This window comes from Salvelinus alpinus, chromosome 3 (genome assembly GCF_045679555.1).
Source record: "Salvelinus alpinus chromosome 3, SLU_Salpinus.1, whole genome shotgun sequence".
Taxonomy (NCBI): Eukaryota; Metazoa; Chordata; class Actinopteri; order Salmoniformes; family Salmonidae; genus Salvelinus; species Salvelinus alpinus.
The window spans coordinates 31,515,549-31,528,148 of NC_092088.1; the positions used below are offsets into that span (position 1 = coordinate 31,515,549).

The 12,600-nt window shown below is 41.8% G+C and overlaps 1 protein-coding gene across 1 annotated transcript; it reads left to right on the top strand.

Moving 5' to 3' along the window:
• The first annotated feature begins 3,063 nt into the window (after nt 1–3,063).
• Nucleotides 3,064–10,960, top strand: nif3l1 (NIF3 NGG1 interacting factor 3-like 1 (S. cerevisiae)). The gene is made up of 7 exons (XM_071392529.1): nt 3,064–3,152; nt 4,293–4,915; nt 5,642–5,798; nt 5,899–6,022; nt 7,081–7,219; nt 8,377–8,460; nt 10,398–10,960. Exons 2-7 carry the CDS (start codon nt 4,303–4,305, stop codon nt 10,580–10,582), a joined length of 1,302 nt encoding a protein of 433 aa, XP_071248630.1. The 5' UTR covers nt 3,064–3,152; nt 4,293–4,302; the 3' UTR covers nt 10,583–10,960.
• Nucleotides 10,961–12,600: the final 1,640 nt, after the last annotated feature.

The window sequence follows — 12,600 nt, forward strand, 5'->3', positions numbered from 1 at the left end:
CAGAGCCCTGACCTCAACCCCATCGAACTCCTTTGGGTTGAATTGGAACGCCGACTGAGAGCCAGGCCTAATCGCCTAACATCAGCGCCCGACTTCACTAATGTTTTTGTGGCTGAATGGAAGCACGTCAGAGCAGAAATGTTACAACTTCTAGTGGAAAGCCTTCCCAGAAGAGTGGAGGCTGTTATAGCAGCAAAGGGGGACCAACTCCATAATAATGCCCATGATTTTGGAATGAGACGTTCGACAAGCAGGTGTCCACATACTTCATGTAGCATAGCTAAATGAGTGAGATGAGATGGTAGTAGATGTCCCACAGCCTGCAGTGAATGCCGTTCAGGAGAAAGATCCTGACACACTAACTGTGAAGAAGCGCATTGCACTAGTGAAACTAATAAAAAAATCTAAGAAGCTAGACATCATTGTAAAGGTGTGAAAAATACTTCTGGATCAGCCAAAATGTTACAGGGAATACTGACTGAATGAAGAGGTTCCCCCCTCCCCATCCAGTAGGTGCACCATGCACCATTAACATTGTTTGCGGACCTGAAGAAGAAGAAGAAGAAGGCATTCCTAAAGTTATTCTTCCGTTATCAAAAGACATTTCTGGACAGAGCATGACTGAGGGGCACAGGGTCTGAGCAAGCGAATCGAGGAATCCATGAGAAAGGGAGCACACTTGTTTGAAATGTAAAAGCGTTGCGGTAGCTATTGATAAAGAACAACATCAAGACAAAGTAGCTGCTTTACCAGCGGGATGCACTGTTGAGCGCTACATCCCGAGGGGATTGTGCTGATTGTACAGAGATTGTGACAGCCAGTTAAATGGCGTCCCTTGACAAGGCAAGAACAAGATGTATGTCAGGAGAAGTGCAGCATTATCATTACGAGACTTATACTTGGAGTACGGAGGAGGAATGGAGGGAAAAGAGAGGCAGAGGAGGTGGGAAAAAATGGTGAGAAAAAGGAGATGGTTTGTTAAAGAGGAAGGGTAGAAAGTGTAAGCAGAGTGTGTTGAAGACAGGTGGAGAAATGGAAGTGAATGAGGGCGAAGTATCGGAGTTCATAGGTGTGGTGAAGTTCTCGGAGCCCGAGGCTTGCACCGAGGGTCAGGATAAAGATGAGTCTTTGACAGTAGGAGAAGTTACGTTTTTGGAAAAAGTGTACCCTTGCCTTCTGGCTGATCCATTTGTGGTTTCAGGGTGGGTAAAAACAGTTGGATGCTGTGGAATAGGCGAAGGTAACCAGAAGTGGCCTTGTGATAATTGTTTGTGTTTCTGCTGGTCAGAGGGAGCAGGCACTCCGTGTTAAACGAATGGGGTCAAGAGATGTGAATGGTTTTGCTCTTAAGAAAAGGGCATCATTAAAAGGAGAGGTTACTGGGGTAGCGGTAAATGTGAAAGCTGACCAACTGAAGGGGAAGATTCCCGGTGTTTGTGATGCTCGTCATTTGGTGTGACGCAGACAGTGTGGATGAGTGGAGAAACAGAAGAGTCATTGTCTGTTCTTTTGCCCGACAAAGTGATGTTAGGATATATAAGTTATCCTGCATGAGCTTTTGTGCCAAATACATTACGTTGTTACAGGTGCCAAGCTTATGGGCATGTGGCAGCAGTGTGTAGGAGGGAGGTTCCTAGGTATGAGAAGTGTGCAGAAGGGCATGAGACAAAGGAAGGTGTAGCATTGGGGAAAGTAGTGGTATGTGTTAATTGTAGGGGTGCCCATGGGGCTGGGGATCAGAAATGTCCTGTGTGAGAGGCAGGTTGAGGTTTCCAGGGTTAGACTAGTGCAGAAGTTGTCATATGCTGAGGCAGTGAAGAAAGTAGAGGAAGATGGGTCAAGGGGGAGGGATCCTGAGAGGAGTGCTGTGAGTATTCGATCTGTACCAGTACAGAGGGATAAACCAACAAGTGATACATGTTTCAGTAAGATTGGATTTTTGGCATTTATAGCAATGGTTATCAACTGTTCTGCAGGGATGGAACGTAAGTCGCAGAAAATAGAGGTTGAGGTGGCGGCTGCAGAGGTATTTGGGTGTGCAAGACTTGACATCAGAAGAGTTACAGGGTGTGTTAAGTGGTGGTGTTCCTTCCTTTCAGGCTGTTGGCCTGAAGTAGCACTAAATAGATTGAAATAGTGGAGTATTTTACTTACTTATTTATTTAATTTTATTTCACCTTTATTTAACCAGGTAGGCCAGTTGAGAACAAGTTCTCATTTACAACTGCGACCTGGCCAAGATAAAGCAAAGCAGTGCAACAAAAACAACAGAGTTACACATAAAGAAACGTACCGTCAATAACACAATAGAAAAATATATGTACAGTGTGTGCAAATGTAGAAGATTAGGGAGGTAAGGCAATAAATAGGCCATATATGTGAAATATTTACAATTTAGCATTAACACTGGAGTGATAGATGTGTAGATGATGATGTGCAAGTAGAGATACTGGGGTGCAAAAGAACAAGAAGATAAATAACAATATGGGGATGAGGTAGTTGGGTGTGCTATTACAGATTGGCTGTGTACAGGTACAGTGATCGGTAAGCTGCTCTGACAGCTGATGCTTAAAGATATAAGACTCCAGCTTCAGTGATTTTTTAAATTCGTTCCAGTCATTGGCAGCAGAGAACTGTAAGAAAATGAGGCCAAAGGAAGTTTAACTAGCATTTAAAAGCAGTTGGAGGCCACGGAAGGAGTGTTGTATGGCATTGATGCTCGTCTGGAGGTTTGTTAACACAGTGTCCAAAGAAGGGCCAGAAGTATACAGAATGGTGTCGTCTGAGTACAGGTGGATCAGAGAATCACCAGCAAGCAGCAAGAGCGACGTCATTAATATATACTGAGACTACCAGAGGTCCAGACAACAGGCCCTCCGATTTGACACACTGAACTCTGAGAGGTAGTTGGTGACCCAGGCGAGGCAGTCATTTGAGAAAATGTTATTATTATAATTATTTTGGGTGTAGTGTTAGATGGTTGGGGATTTGTTGTATTTATTTATAAAAATAATAATAATTCAAGCAAAGTATATGGGAGTTAGACTCCAGTCTAGTAGGTGGCAGTAATGCAACATTTATTGGATGCCAACCGCGGTTAAACTTAATCGAAGAAGAAGGTAACGACAATAGCTGGCTCTCTTTCTCCACCAGTAAGTGTTGTTACCATGCTTGCATTTCCAATTCAAAGTTTTGCCTATTAATTGGTAACTTACGTTTAAAATGTAACGTATGAATCACACCAGTCTGAACATGCAAACAGAAACACCTTTTTTTGTTCTTAGCTAGTGTATTGCTGTGGGCCCTGTTCGAAATTTGGGAGCCAGCTATCTAATGTTAGCGAAGCTATTATACATGCGTCTAAGTTACTTTACCTAGCTAGTTTGTAGAGTTGCTCTGGCTCATATTCGTGTGATTTAAATTAGCTCGATTCTAACGTTACCTTGGTCATTAAACCCGTGCAGTTGATTTAATTTGTAAACAATGCACCTTAAACAACCATGCCCAAAATGGCAACAGCAGCCGTTGCAATCCAAACCTGTTAGCTAGCCTACATAAATGTAGCTAGAACCGTACAGCTTAGCATTTGAGCAGTGGTGTAACGTACTACTTAAGTCGTTTTTGAGGGTATCTGTACTTCACTTTACTATTTATATGTTTGACTACTTTTACTACATTCCTAAAGAAAACTATGTCGTTTTTACTCCATACATATTCCTTGACACCCATAAGTACTCGTTACAGTTTGAATGCTAAGCAGGACAGGAAAGTGGTCCAATACACGCACTTATCAACAGAACATCCCTTGTGATCCATACTGGCTCAGATCTGGCGAACTCACTAAACACACAATTCGTTTGTAAATGATGTTGGAGTGTGCCTCTGGATATCAATGTGAAAAAAATACAATGGTACCGTCTGGTTAGATTAATATAAGGAATTTAAAATAATTTATACTTCTACTTTTGATACTTAAGTATATTTTAAACCAAATACTTTTAGACTTTTACTCAAGTACAATTTCACTGGGTGACTTTTACTTGAGTCGTTAATATTAAGGTATCTTTACTCAAGTATGACAATTGGGTACTTTTTCCACCACTACATTTGAATGGGAGTTTTGACACGTATTGACAATTGGCCTTTTTAATAATAGATGTCAAGACTGATAGGTGACAAGATAAACAGGTCATGATGTTTTAAGAGAATGCAGCCTATTTGTTGCAGATTAACCTTGCTCTTGGATGCAAACAATATTTATTCATATCAAATGAACTCTCTTTTGCACACAGGTCTACACTAATGTTGACTGGATACAAGAATGTTTTCCAGAGAATTCTGTCATTGACCTGCAGAAGGAGCTACCACGAAAGCATCTCTCAAACACTCGCTTGTTCCCCTTTCTCTTCTCACTCCAAATTGTCTGCCCTTCGCTCATCCTTTTTTTCTGACCCCTCTCATTGTAGTATTAGGTCTTGTCAGCTTTCTACCCATCTCCATCTCTGTCATTGCTACTCTTTTTCGTGCTCCCCTTCCCACTCTTCTCGTCCAACAGGTCCAATGGATTTAAAGGAGGTTCTCAAGGTTCTGGAGCAGCTCGCCCCTCTATCACTGGCAGAGTCCTGGGATAACGTTGGCCTATTAGTTGAGCCCATTAAATGTCGGCCTATCAAAACCATCCTGTTAACCAATGACCTGACCGACTCTGTCATGTCAGAAGCAGAGGCCATGAACTGCGATCTCATCATCTCTTACCACCCCCCGTTGTTTCATCCAATCAAGTGCTTGGTTTCAAAGGACTGGAAGCAGCGATTGGCTATCCGGGCGATTACGGCTGGAATAGCAGTGTTTTCTCCTCACACCTCTTGGGACAGCGTCAAAGGAGGCGTGAATGACTGGCTGGTCGAAGGAGTTGGTAAGAGACTGCTGTCAGTGTTCCCCCTAGCTTTATAATAAGCAAAGTGGACTGCTGTAGCTCTGTTCCCCCCCCCAAAAAGGATTGGGCTTCAACAACTGCTCAATATTGTAAACTTTGGTGTGAGAGGCCCTGGATGTTATGCTGCTTTGTTGGTCCATTATGGTAAAGGAGAAACTGGTTTTGGGTATGGTGAGTAGGGAAAAAAAGTGGTATACAAGCCTATAGTACTCCCAAATTGGGTTGTTGTTCACTTACTATCAAATCAAATAGTGCTTAGGTTATAAGATTGAGTGCTTTATTATATCTGGGACCTTTTACGCTCAGGATATGCGCTATGAAAGTGACACAGAATTTTCCAAGATCTCGTTTTTGAACTTTTGTATGCTTTTTGAATGGTCTTCAATGGGCAAAAACGTAGCGTAATGATCTTCAGCACAAAAACCCCCAAAAGGCATCTGGCAGATGTAAACTCATCCACAAATATAATTTTATTTATCTTAAATGAACGTGTTTTCACAAATTGTATTATAATTGTCAAGCCCAATCCAAAGATTAGGGTAGGATGATGTCACTTTCACAGTTTATTGAAGATGTGCATAGAGTGTCATATCTGTTCTACTCAAATTATCTGAATGTTCTGGAGTGTTCTCCCCACCTGAATAAGTTAATGATGTTTGAAAAGCACTGCGGAGTAACAAGTACTGTTTCTGTTGTCTTCCTCAGGGAGTGGCAAAGTTTCAGTGTTGAGTCAAGCGTTCAGTAGCGCCCCCCAGAGCCACAAACTGGAGTTTACAGCCAGGAGTCAGGAGGAGCTCAACACCATCATGGCAGAACTGAAGGGGATGAATAGCGGTGTCAATTTACAGCACACAGCTGTCAGGTACTGGATACTCTGTCAGTTTGTGTGCGTGCTTAAATCTGTATACACCTCTTCACTGTTGTTTACACTTACTGTACATGTCTCCTCTATCTGGCTCTAGCTCTGAAACTGATGGCTTCTTTGTAAGTCTGATCTGTCCAGACTCAGGGCTGACCCCCAGTGTTCAAACTCTGTTACAACACGCCACTCCCAGCCAGTCTCTCAGTATCCTTCAAGTAAAAAAGGTAGAGTACTGCTGCTAGCCTGGTCCCAGATCTGTTTGTGCTGTATAGCCATCTCCTATGGTCATTGTCATGGGAAATATGACCATAGCAGTTGGCAAAACAGCACATACAGATCTGGGGCCATATGTATCCAGCGTATTACACCCTGAACACGCAAAGTGGACAGTTTGGTCGGAGTGCTGATTTTAAGATCATTTTTGCCTTTTAGATCACAATGGCTGCGTTTACACGGGCAGCCCAATTCTGATATTTTTTTCACTAATTGGTATTTTGACAAATCAGATCAATTCTGAAAAATATCTGATGTGAAAAGATCTGATGTGATTGGTCAAAGAACCAATTAGTGGAAAAAGAAATCAGAATTGGGCTACCTGTGTAAATGCAAGATACGATTACATGGAAAGGGGAAAGTAGACTGTATATCAGCACGCTTGACAGGGATGAACATTTAAAGGGGTATTTTTTTTGGTTGCCCGAAGATTATGACCACTTGCACGAAAATGTAAATTAGATATTTACACGCAGTAGTGCCATATATTGACAGCCGTTCATCTACACACGGGAGAAATCAGAAAGATCAGTACTGGAATTATTTATATTTTGGTTGTTATCAGTAAAACATTTCTCAGAGCTGGCTCAACTTGCCCGACTGCCATAAATTGTCTGTATTTTACTTAAACAATGGGAAACAGAAAGATCAGTTTTAGGCTACTAGAGGTCTTTGCAGTTTGGTTCTTTGTGCAGGTGATAAAATAAGTTCAATGGGGCAACCTCAGAGCAGGCAATAGGAGAACCCTTAATGTTAATCCCTGCTTGATAAATATCCCCTGGGATCATATTCCTGCTATCCTGAATCAATAGACTTAGCTTGCCACAGAGTGAATAGGACTGGACTTCAATGAATTTTACTAAATGTTTTCACTCTTTTTACGTGTGACATCTTATTCATTAGTGCACACTGTAGCAAAACAAAAAGTTCAGGCAGTCCCTCCCTGTTTGTCTGTTTTATTCCTCTTGGTGCCTAGTGAATACGACCCTGGCTGTTTCTCACCCTGTAGCGTCCTCTCCCAGGCTACGGCCAAGGGCGACTCAGCGTTTTGGACGAGCCCGTAACTGTGGCGGCGGCCGTCCAGCAAATGAAATCACACCTGGGTTTGAATCACCTTCGACTGGCCCTCGGAGCCCAGCAAACTTTAGGTGAGTGAGGAGGCTAAACAAACATCTATGTCTTCCTTTTTGTTACCGGATAACTAACTTGGATGCGTCCCAAATGGCACACTATTCCCTATATAGTGCCCTGGTCAGAAGTAGCTATAAAGTAGTGACAGGAGGATACCAGTATCGCGATACGTGTTTTTCTTTAGGAAAACAGCCCTAATGTTGGAAACAAACTTCATTATGTTGTCATCCAGAGTCACATTTATTTATTTTTCGATATAGCACGCAATATTTTACATACAGCAGGTTTTTAAAGGACCAAAGTGTTTGCTCTTCTTTGTGTTTTCATTTTTGCTATGGAAAAAATATTGCGATACTGGTATCGTCCCAGCCTTACTATTAAGAGAATAGGGTGCCGTTTGGGACACACACCATTTCTTTTAAATACACTGAACAAAGCTTTTACTGAATTACAGTTCATAGAAGGAAATCAGCCAATTGAAATAAATAAATGAGTCCCTAATCTGGATTTCTTCCTGGGCAGGAGGGCATAGGCCCATCCACTTGGCAGCCAGGCCAACCCACTGGGGAGCCAGGCCTAGCCAATCAGAATGAGTTTTTCCCCCACAAAAGGGCTTTATTACAGGTTGGGCGGTTGTGAGGCCAGTTGGACGTACTGACAAATTCTCTAAAACAACGTTGAAGGCGGCTTATGGTAGAGAAATTAACATTCAATTATCTGGCATCAGCTCTCTTGAACATTACTGCAGTCAGCATGCCAATTCCACGCTCCTTCAAACTTGAGACATTTGTGGCATTGTTGTGACAAAAGTGCATATTTTAGTGGCCTTTTATTGTCCCCAGCACAAGGTGCACCTGTGTAATGATCATGCTGTTTAACCAGCTTCTTGATATGCCACACCTGTCAGGTGGGTGGATTATCTTGGCAAAGGAGAAATGCTCACTAACAACGATTTAAACCAAATTGTGCTCAAAATTTGAGAGAAATAGGCTTTTTGTGCACATGGAAATTTTCTTTGATCTTTTATTTCGGCTCATGAAACATGGGACCAACACTTCACATGTTGGGTTTATATTTTTGTTTAGTGTATATATTCACAGCAATAAGTGTATTATGTTGACAGCTAGTGAGGGGCTGAGAGGATAACATAATTGTATGTGATTGTTCCTTTTAGAGTCCATTGTAAGCACCGTGGCAGTGTGTGCTGGGTCCGGAGGCTCAGTATTGAAAGGAGTGAAAGCAGACCTCTACATCACTGGTACATTCGCTATAAATGCCAGCTGCTAGAATTAAAACAAATACTGTCAAGAATACTGAACAATTTCTTTTGCATATACAGTGCCTTCGGGAAGTATTCAGACCCCTTGACTTTTTCCACATTTTGTTACGTTAGCCTTATTTTAAAATATATTTTTAAAGATCCTCAGCAATCTACACACACCACCACATAATGACAAAGCAAAAACAGGATTTTAGAATTTTTGGGAAATGTATTAAAAATAAAAAAGATAACTTATTTACATAAGTATTCAGACACTTTGCTATGAGACTTGAAATTGAGCTCAGGTGCATCCTGTTTCCATTGATCATTCTTGAGATGTTTCTACAACTTAGAGTCCACCTGTGGTAAATTCAATTGATTGGACAGGATTTGGAAAGGCACACACCTGTCTAGAGTACCAGTCAAAAGTTTGGACACACCTACTCATTCAAGGGTTTACTTTATTTTTACTATTGTAGTACATTGTAGAATAATAGTGAATACATCAAAAGTATGAAATAACACATATGTAATCATGTAGTAACCAAAAAAGTGTTAAACAAATCAAAATATATTTGAGATTCTTCAAAATAGCCAACCTTTGCCTTGATGACAGCTTTGCACACTCTTGGCATTCTCTCAACCAGCTTCACCTGGAATGCTTTTCCAACAGTCTTGAAGGAGTTCCCACATATGCTGAGCACTTGTTGGCTGCTTTTCCTTCACCCTGCTGTCCAAACCATCTCAATTGGGTTGAGGTCGGGTGATTGTGGAGGCCAGGTCATCTGATGCAGCACTCCATCACTTTCCTTCTTGGTCAAATAGCCCTTACACAGCCTGGAGGTGTGTTGGGTCATTGTCCTGTTGAAAAACAAATGATAGTCCCACTAAGCGCAAACCAGATGGGATGGCGTATTGCTGCAGAATGCTGTGGTAGCCATGAATTGTGCCTTGAATTCTAAATAAATCAGTGTCACCAGCAAAGCACCCCCACACCACCTCCTCCATGCTTTTGGACTGAGACTTGCGCTCCAGTACTGCTTGCCGTGTGCAAGCAGAGAGAACAGTATGACTAGGGTGGCTGGAGTCTGACAATTTTTAGGGCCTTCGTCTGACACAGCCTGGTATAGAGGTCCTGGATGGCAGGAAGCTTGGACCCAGTGATGTACACATACAGAGATCATCCGTTCATCTACTCTGCGTCTCACAAAGACAGTGGTTGTAACCAAAAATCTCAAATTTGGACTCAAATGTCCATTGCTCGTGTTTCTTGGCCCAAGCAAGTCTCTTATTATTGGTGTCCTTTAGTAGTAGTTTCTTTGCAGCAATTCAACCATGAAGGCCTGATTCACGCAGTCTCCTCTGAACAGTTGATGTTGAGATGTCTGTTACTTGAACTCTGAAGTATTTATTTGGGTTGCAATTTGAGGCTGGCAACTATTGAACTTATCCTCTGCAGCAGAGGTAACTCTGTTTCTTCCTTTCCTGTGGCGGTCCTCATGAGAGCCAGTTTCATCATAGCGCTTGATGGTTTTTGTGACTGCAATTTTCCGCATTGACTGACCTTCATGTCTAAAAGTAATGGACTGTCCTTTCTCTTTGCTTATTTGAGCTGTTCTTGCCATAATATGGACTTGGTCTTTTACCAAATAGGGCTATCTTTTGTATTCCACCCCTACCTTGTCACAACACAACTGATTGGCTCAAACGCATTAAGAAGGAAAGAAATTTCACAAATTAATTAACAAGGCACACCTGTTAATTGAAATGCATTCCACGTGACTACCTCATGAAGCTGGTTGAGAGAATGCCAAGAGTGTGCAAAGCTGTCAAGGCAAAGGGTGGCTACTTTGAAGAATCTCAAATATCAAATATATTTTGATTTATTTAACACTTTTTTTGGACATTGACCTCTGACCTCATTTCTCCCCCAGGTGAGATGTCCCATCACGAGGTCCTGGACTCCGTTGCTGCGGGTGCCAGCGTGATCCTCAGTGACCATAGCAACAGTGAGCGGGGTTTCCTGGCCGTGTTCAAGAAGAGGCTGGCAGGGCATCTGTCCAACTCCGTTACCGTGGCGCTGTCACGGGCTGACAGGGACCCCCTGGAGGTGGTCTGAGATGCTTACAGTTTTCACCAACTGGCGGCCCACAGGCCGAATCTATTCTGCAGGTGGTTTTCTGAGCAAATAATTAATAAATTCATATTTGGACATAAGGCTGTAAAAACACCAGGAATTCAACTCAAAGTGATTTTAATTTTGGACATCTGTTCCCAAGTATTCCCACGCATAATAGAGATGTGATCGTATACTAATGTAAGCAAGGTTTGAAATGATTGTTTAAGTCAAAAATATGTTTGGGCTTCTTCATGTCTATTTGCAATTATGTTCCAACCTGCCCGACCATCCCCTCAAGGAAAAAAATAGGACTGTGTTTGAATCTAGTTGATGATCTCTGCGTTAAAGGATTTAATAAATAATGCAATAATAAGGAAATACAGGACTAATGTATACAACTGAATAAGGTAATCCTTTGGGTGATATTCAAAGTATGCATCTACATCAGTGGTCACCACAGCATTCCTAGTCATTTACCAAACATTAATGTAAAAAATATATATAAATCCTTGCATTCCTATTTTTTTTTTATTCCTTTTGCACTGTTGGTGGTAGGTGCACTTGATTCAGAAGTCCTTGCGCCCGGAAAGGTAAAGTGTTCCCATTTTGAACTACTTCATGTGTCTGAAGGTAGATCTCCACCTACCCGGCAGGCCTAGAGAGCAAATCAAGTGCACCTATAGGCCTATCGCTGTCCAATCAGATAGCTCAGATCACTGTCTGCAGTTTCCTCGCCATAGACCGGAAAAATCAGCCTCGAACGCACAGAAAAGTTGATACTGAGATTTAGAAACTTTTAAAACCATGACTAGAGAGACAAACAGCAGCTCTGCTGTATTCATTGAATGTTTAAGTTGTTATTCAGCACTGTCAACACTTTATAAGCCATAAAATGTGCATTTTCCCTACTTCCACATGCTGCAATTAATGAATATAACAAAGTGTTCCGATAAGCTTGCATTATTATTAGCGTCTTGTCTTTTAATAGAGGAATATTTCACATTCTCTGGTCATAGGAGTAAAAACATTAATTGGTGTATGAGACAGGAATAATGCAGTGCGACTTGAGTTTCACCATCAGCTGGAAGACTGTGCCATTTTTTCTCAGTAGAGGGAAGGAGGGCAGAGGGACGGTGAGCCGGGTGAGAGGCAACCTCACCGCTGCTCCCTCGCTCCCCTCAGACTGACCACTTCAAATCACTGACAGTGTCACCAGCAAAGCACCATCACACCTTCTCCATACTTCACAGTGGGAAACATGCAGAGATCATCCGTTCACCTATTCTGCAAAGACACGGCGGTTGGAACCAAAAATCTAACATTTTGACTAATCAGACCAAAGGACATATTTCCACCAGTCTAATGTCCATTGCTCGTGTTTCTTGGACCATGCAAGTCTCTTATTATTGGAGTCCTTTAGTAGTGGTTTCTGTACAGCAATTCAACCTTGAAGGCCTGATTCCTGCAGTCTCCTCTGACCAGTTAGTTGATGTTGAGATGTGTCTGTTACTTGAACTCTGAAGCGCAGTTAAGTCTAATGAACTTATTCTCTGCAGCAGAGGTAACTCTGGGTCTTCCTTTCCTGTGGCGCTCCTCATGAGAGCCAGTTTCATAGCACTTGATGATTTTTTTGCGTCTGCACTTGAAGAAACTTTAAAAGTTCTTAATGTTCCGCATTGACTGACCATGTCATGATGGACTGTCGTTTCTCTTCGCTTATTTGAGCTGTTCTTGCCATAATATTGGTATTTTACCAAATAGGGGTGGTATACAGAAGATAGGGCTATCCTATCACAACACAACTGAAACACATTGAGGAAAGAAATTCCTCAACTTAACTTTTAACAAGGCACACCTGTTAATTGAAATGCATTCCAGGTGACTCCCTCATCAAATCAAATTCTATTTGTCACATGAGTCGAATACAACAGGTGTAGACCGAACAGTGAAATGCTTACTTACAAGCCCTTAACCAACAATGTAGTTGAGAAAATACCTATAAAAAAATATATATATTT

What these genes read in the sequence shown, in the direction of transcription:
- nif3l1 (XM_071392529.1), top strand. Translation starts at nt 4,303, where the DNA reads ATGTTGACTGGATACAAGAATGTTTTCCAGAGAATTCTGTCATTGACC. An exon ending in TTACAGCACACAGCTGTCAG is followed by an intron (nt 5,799 to 5,898) that starts GTACTGGATACT and finishes ATCTGGCTCTAG; the next exon opens with CTCTGAAACTGATGGCTTCT. An exon ending in AGCAGACCTCTACATCACTG is followed by an intron (nt 8,461 to 10,397) that starts GTACATTCGCTA and finishes TTTCTCCCCCAG; the next exon opens with GTGAGATGTCCCATCACGAG.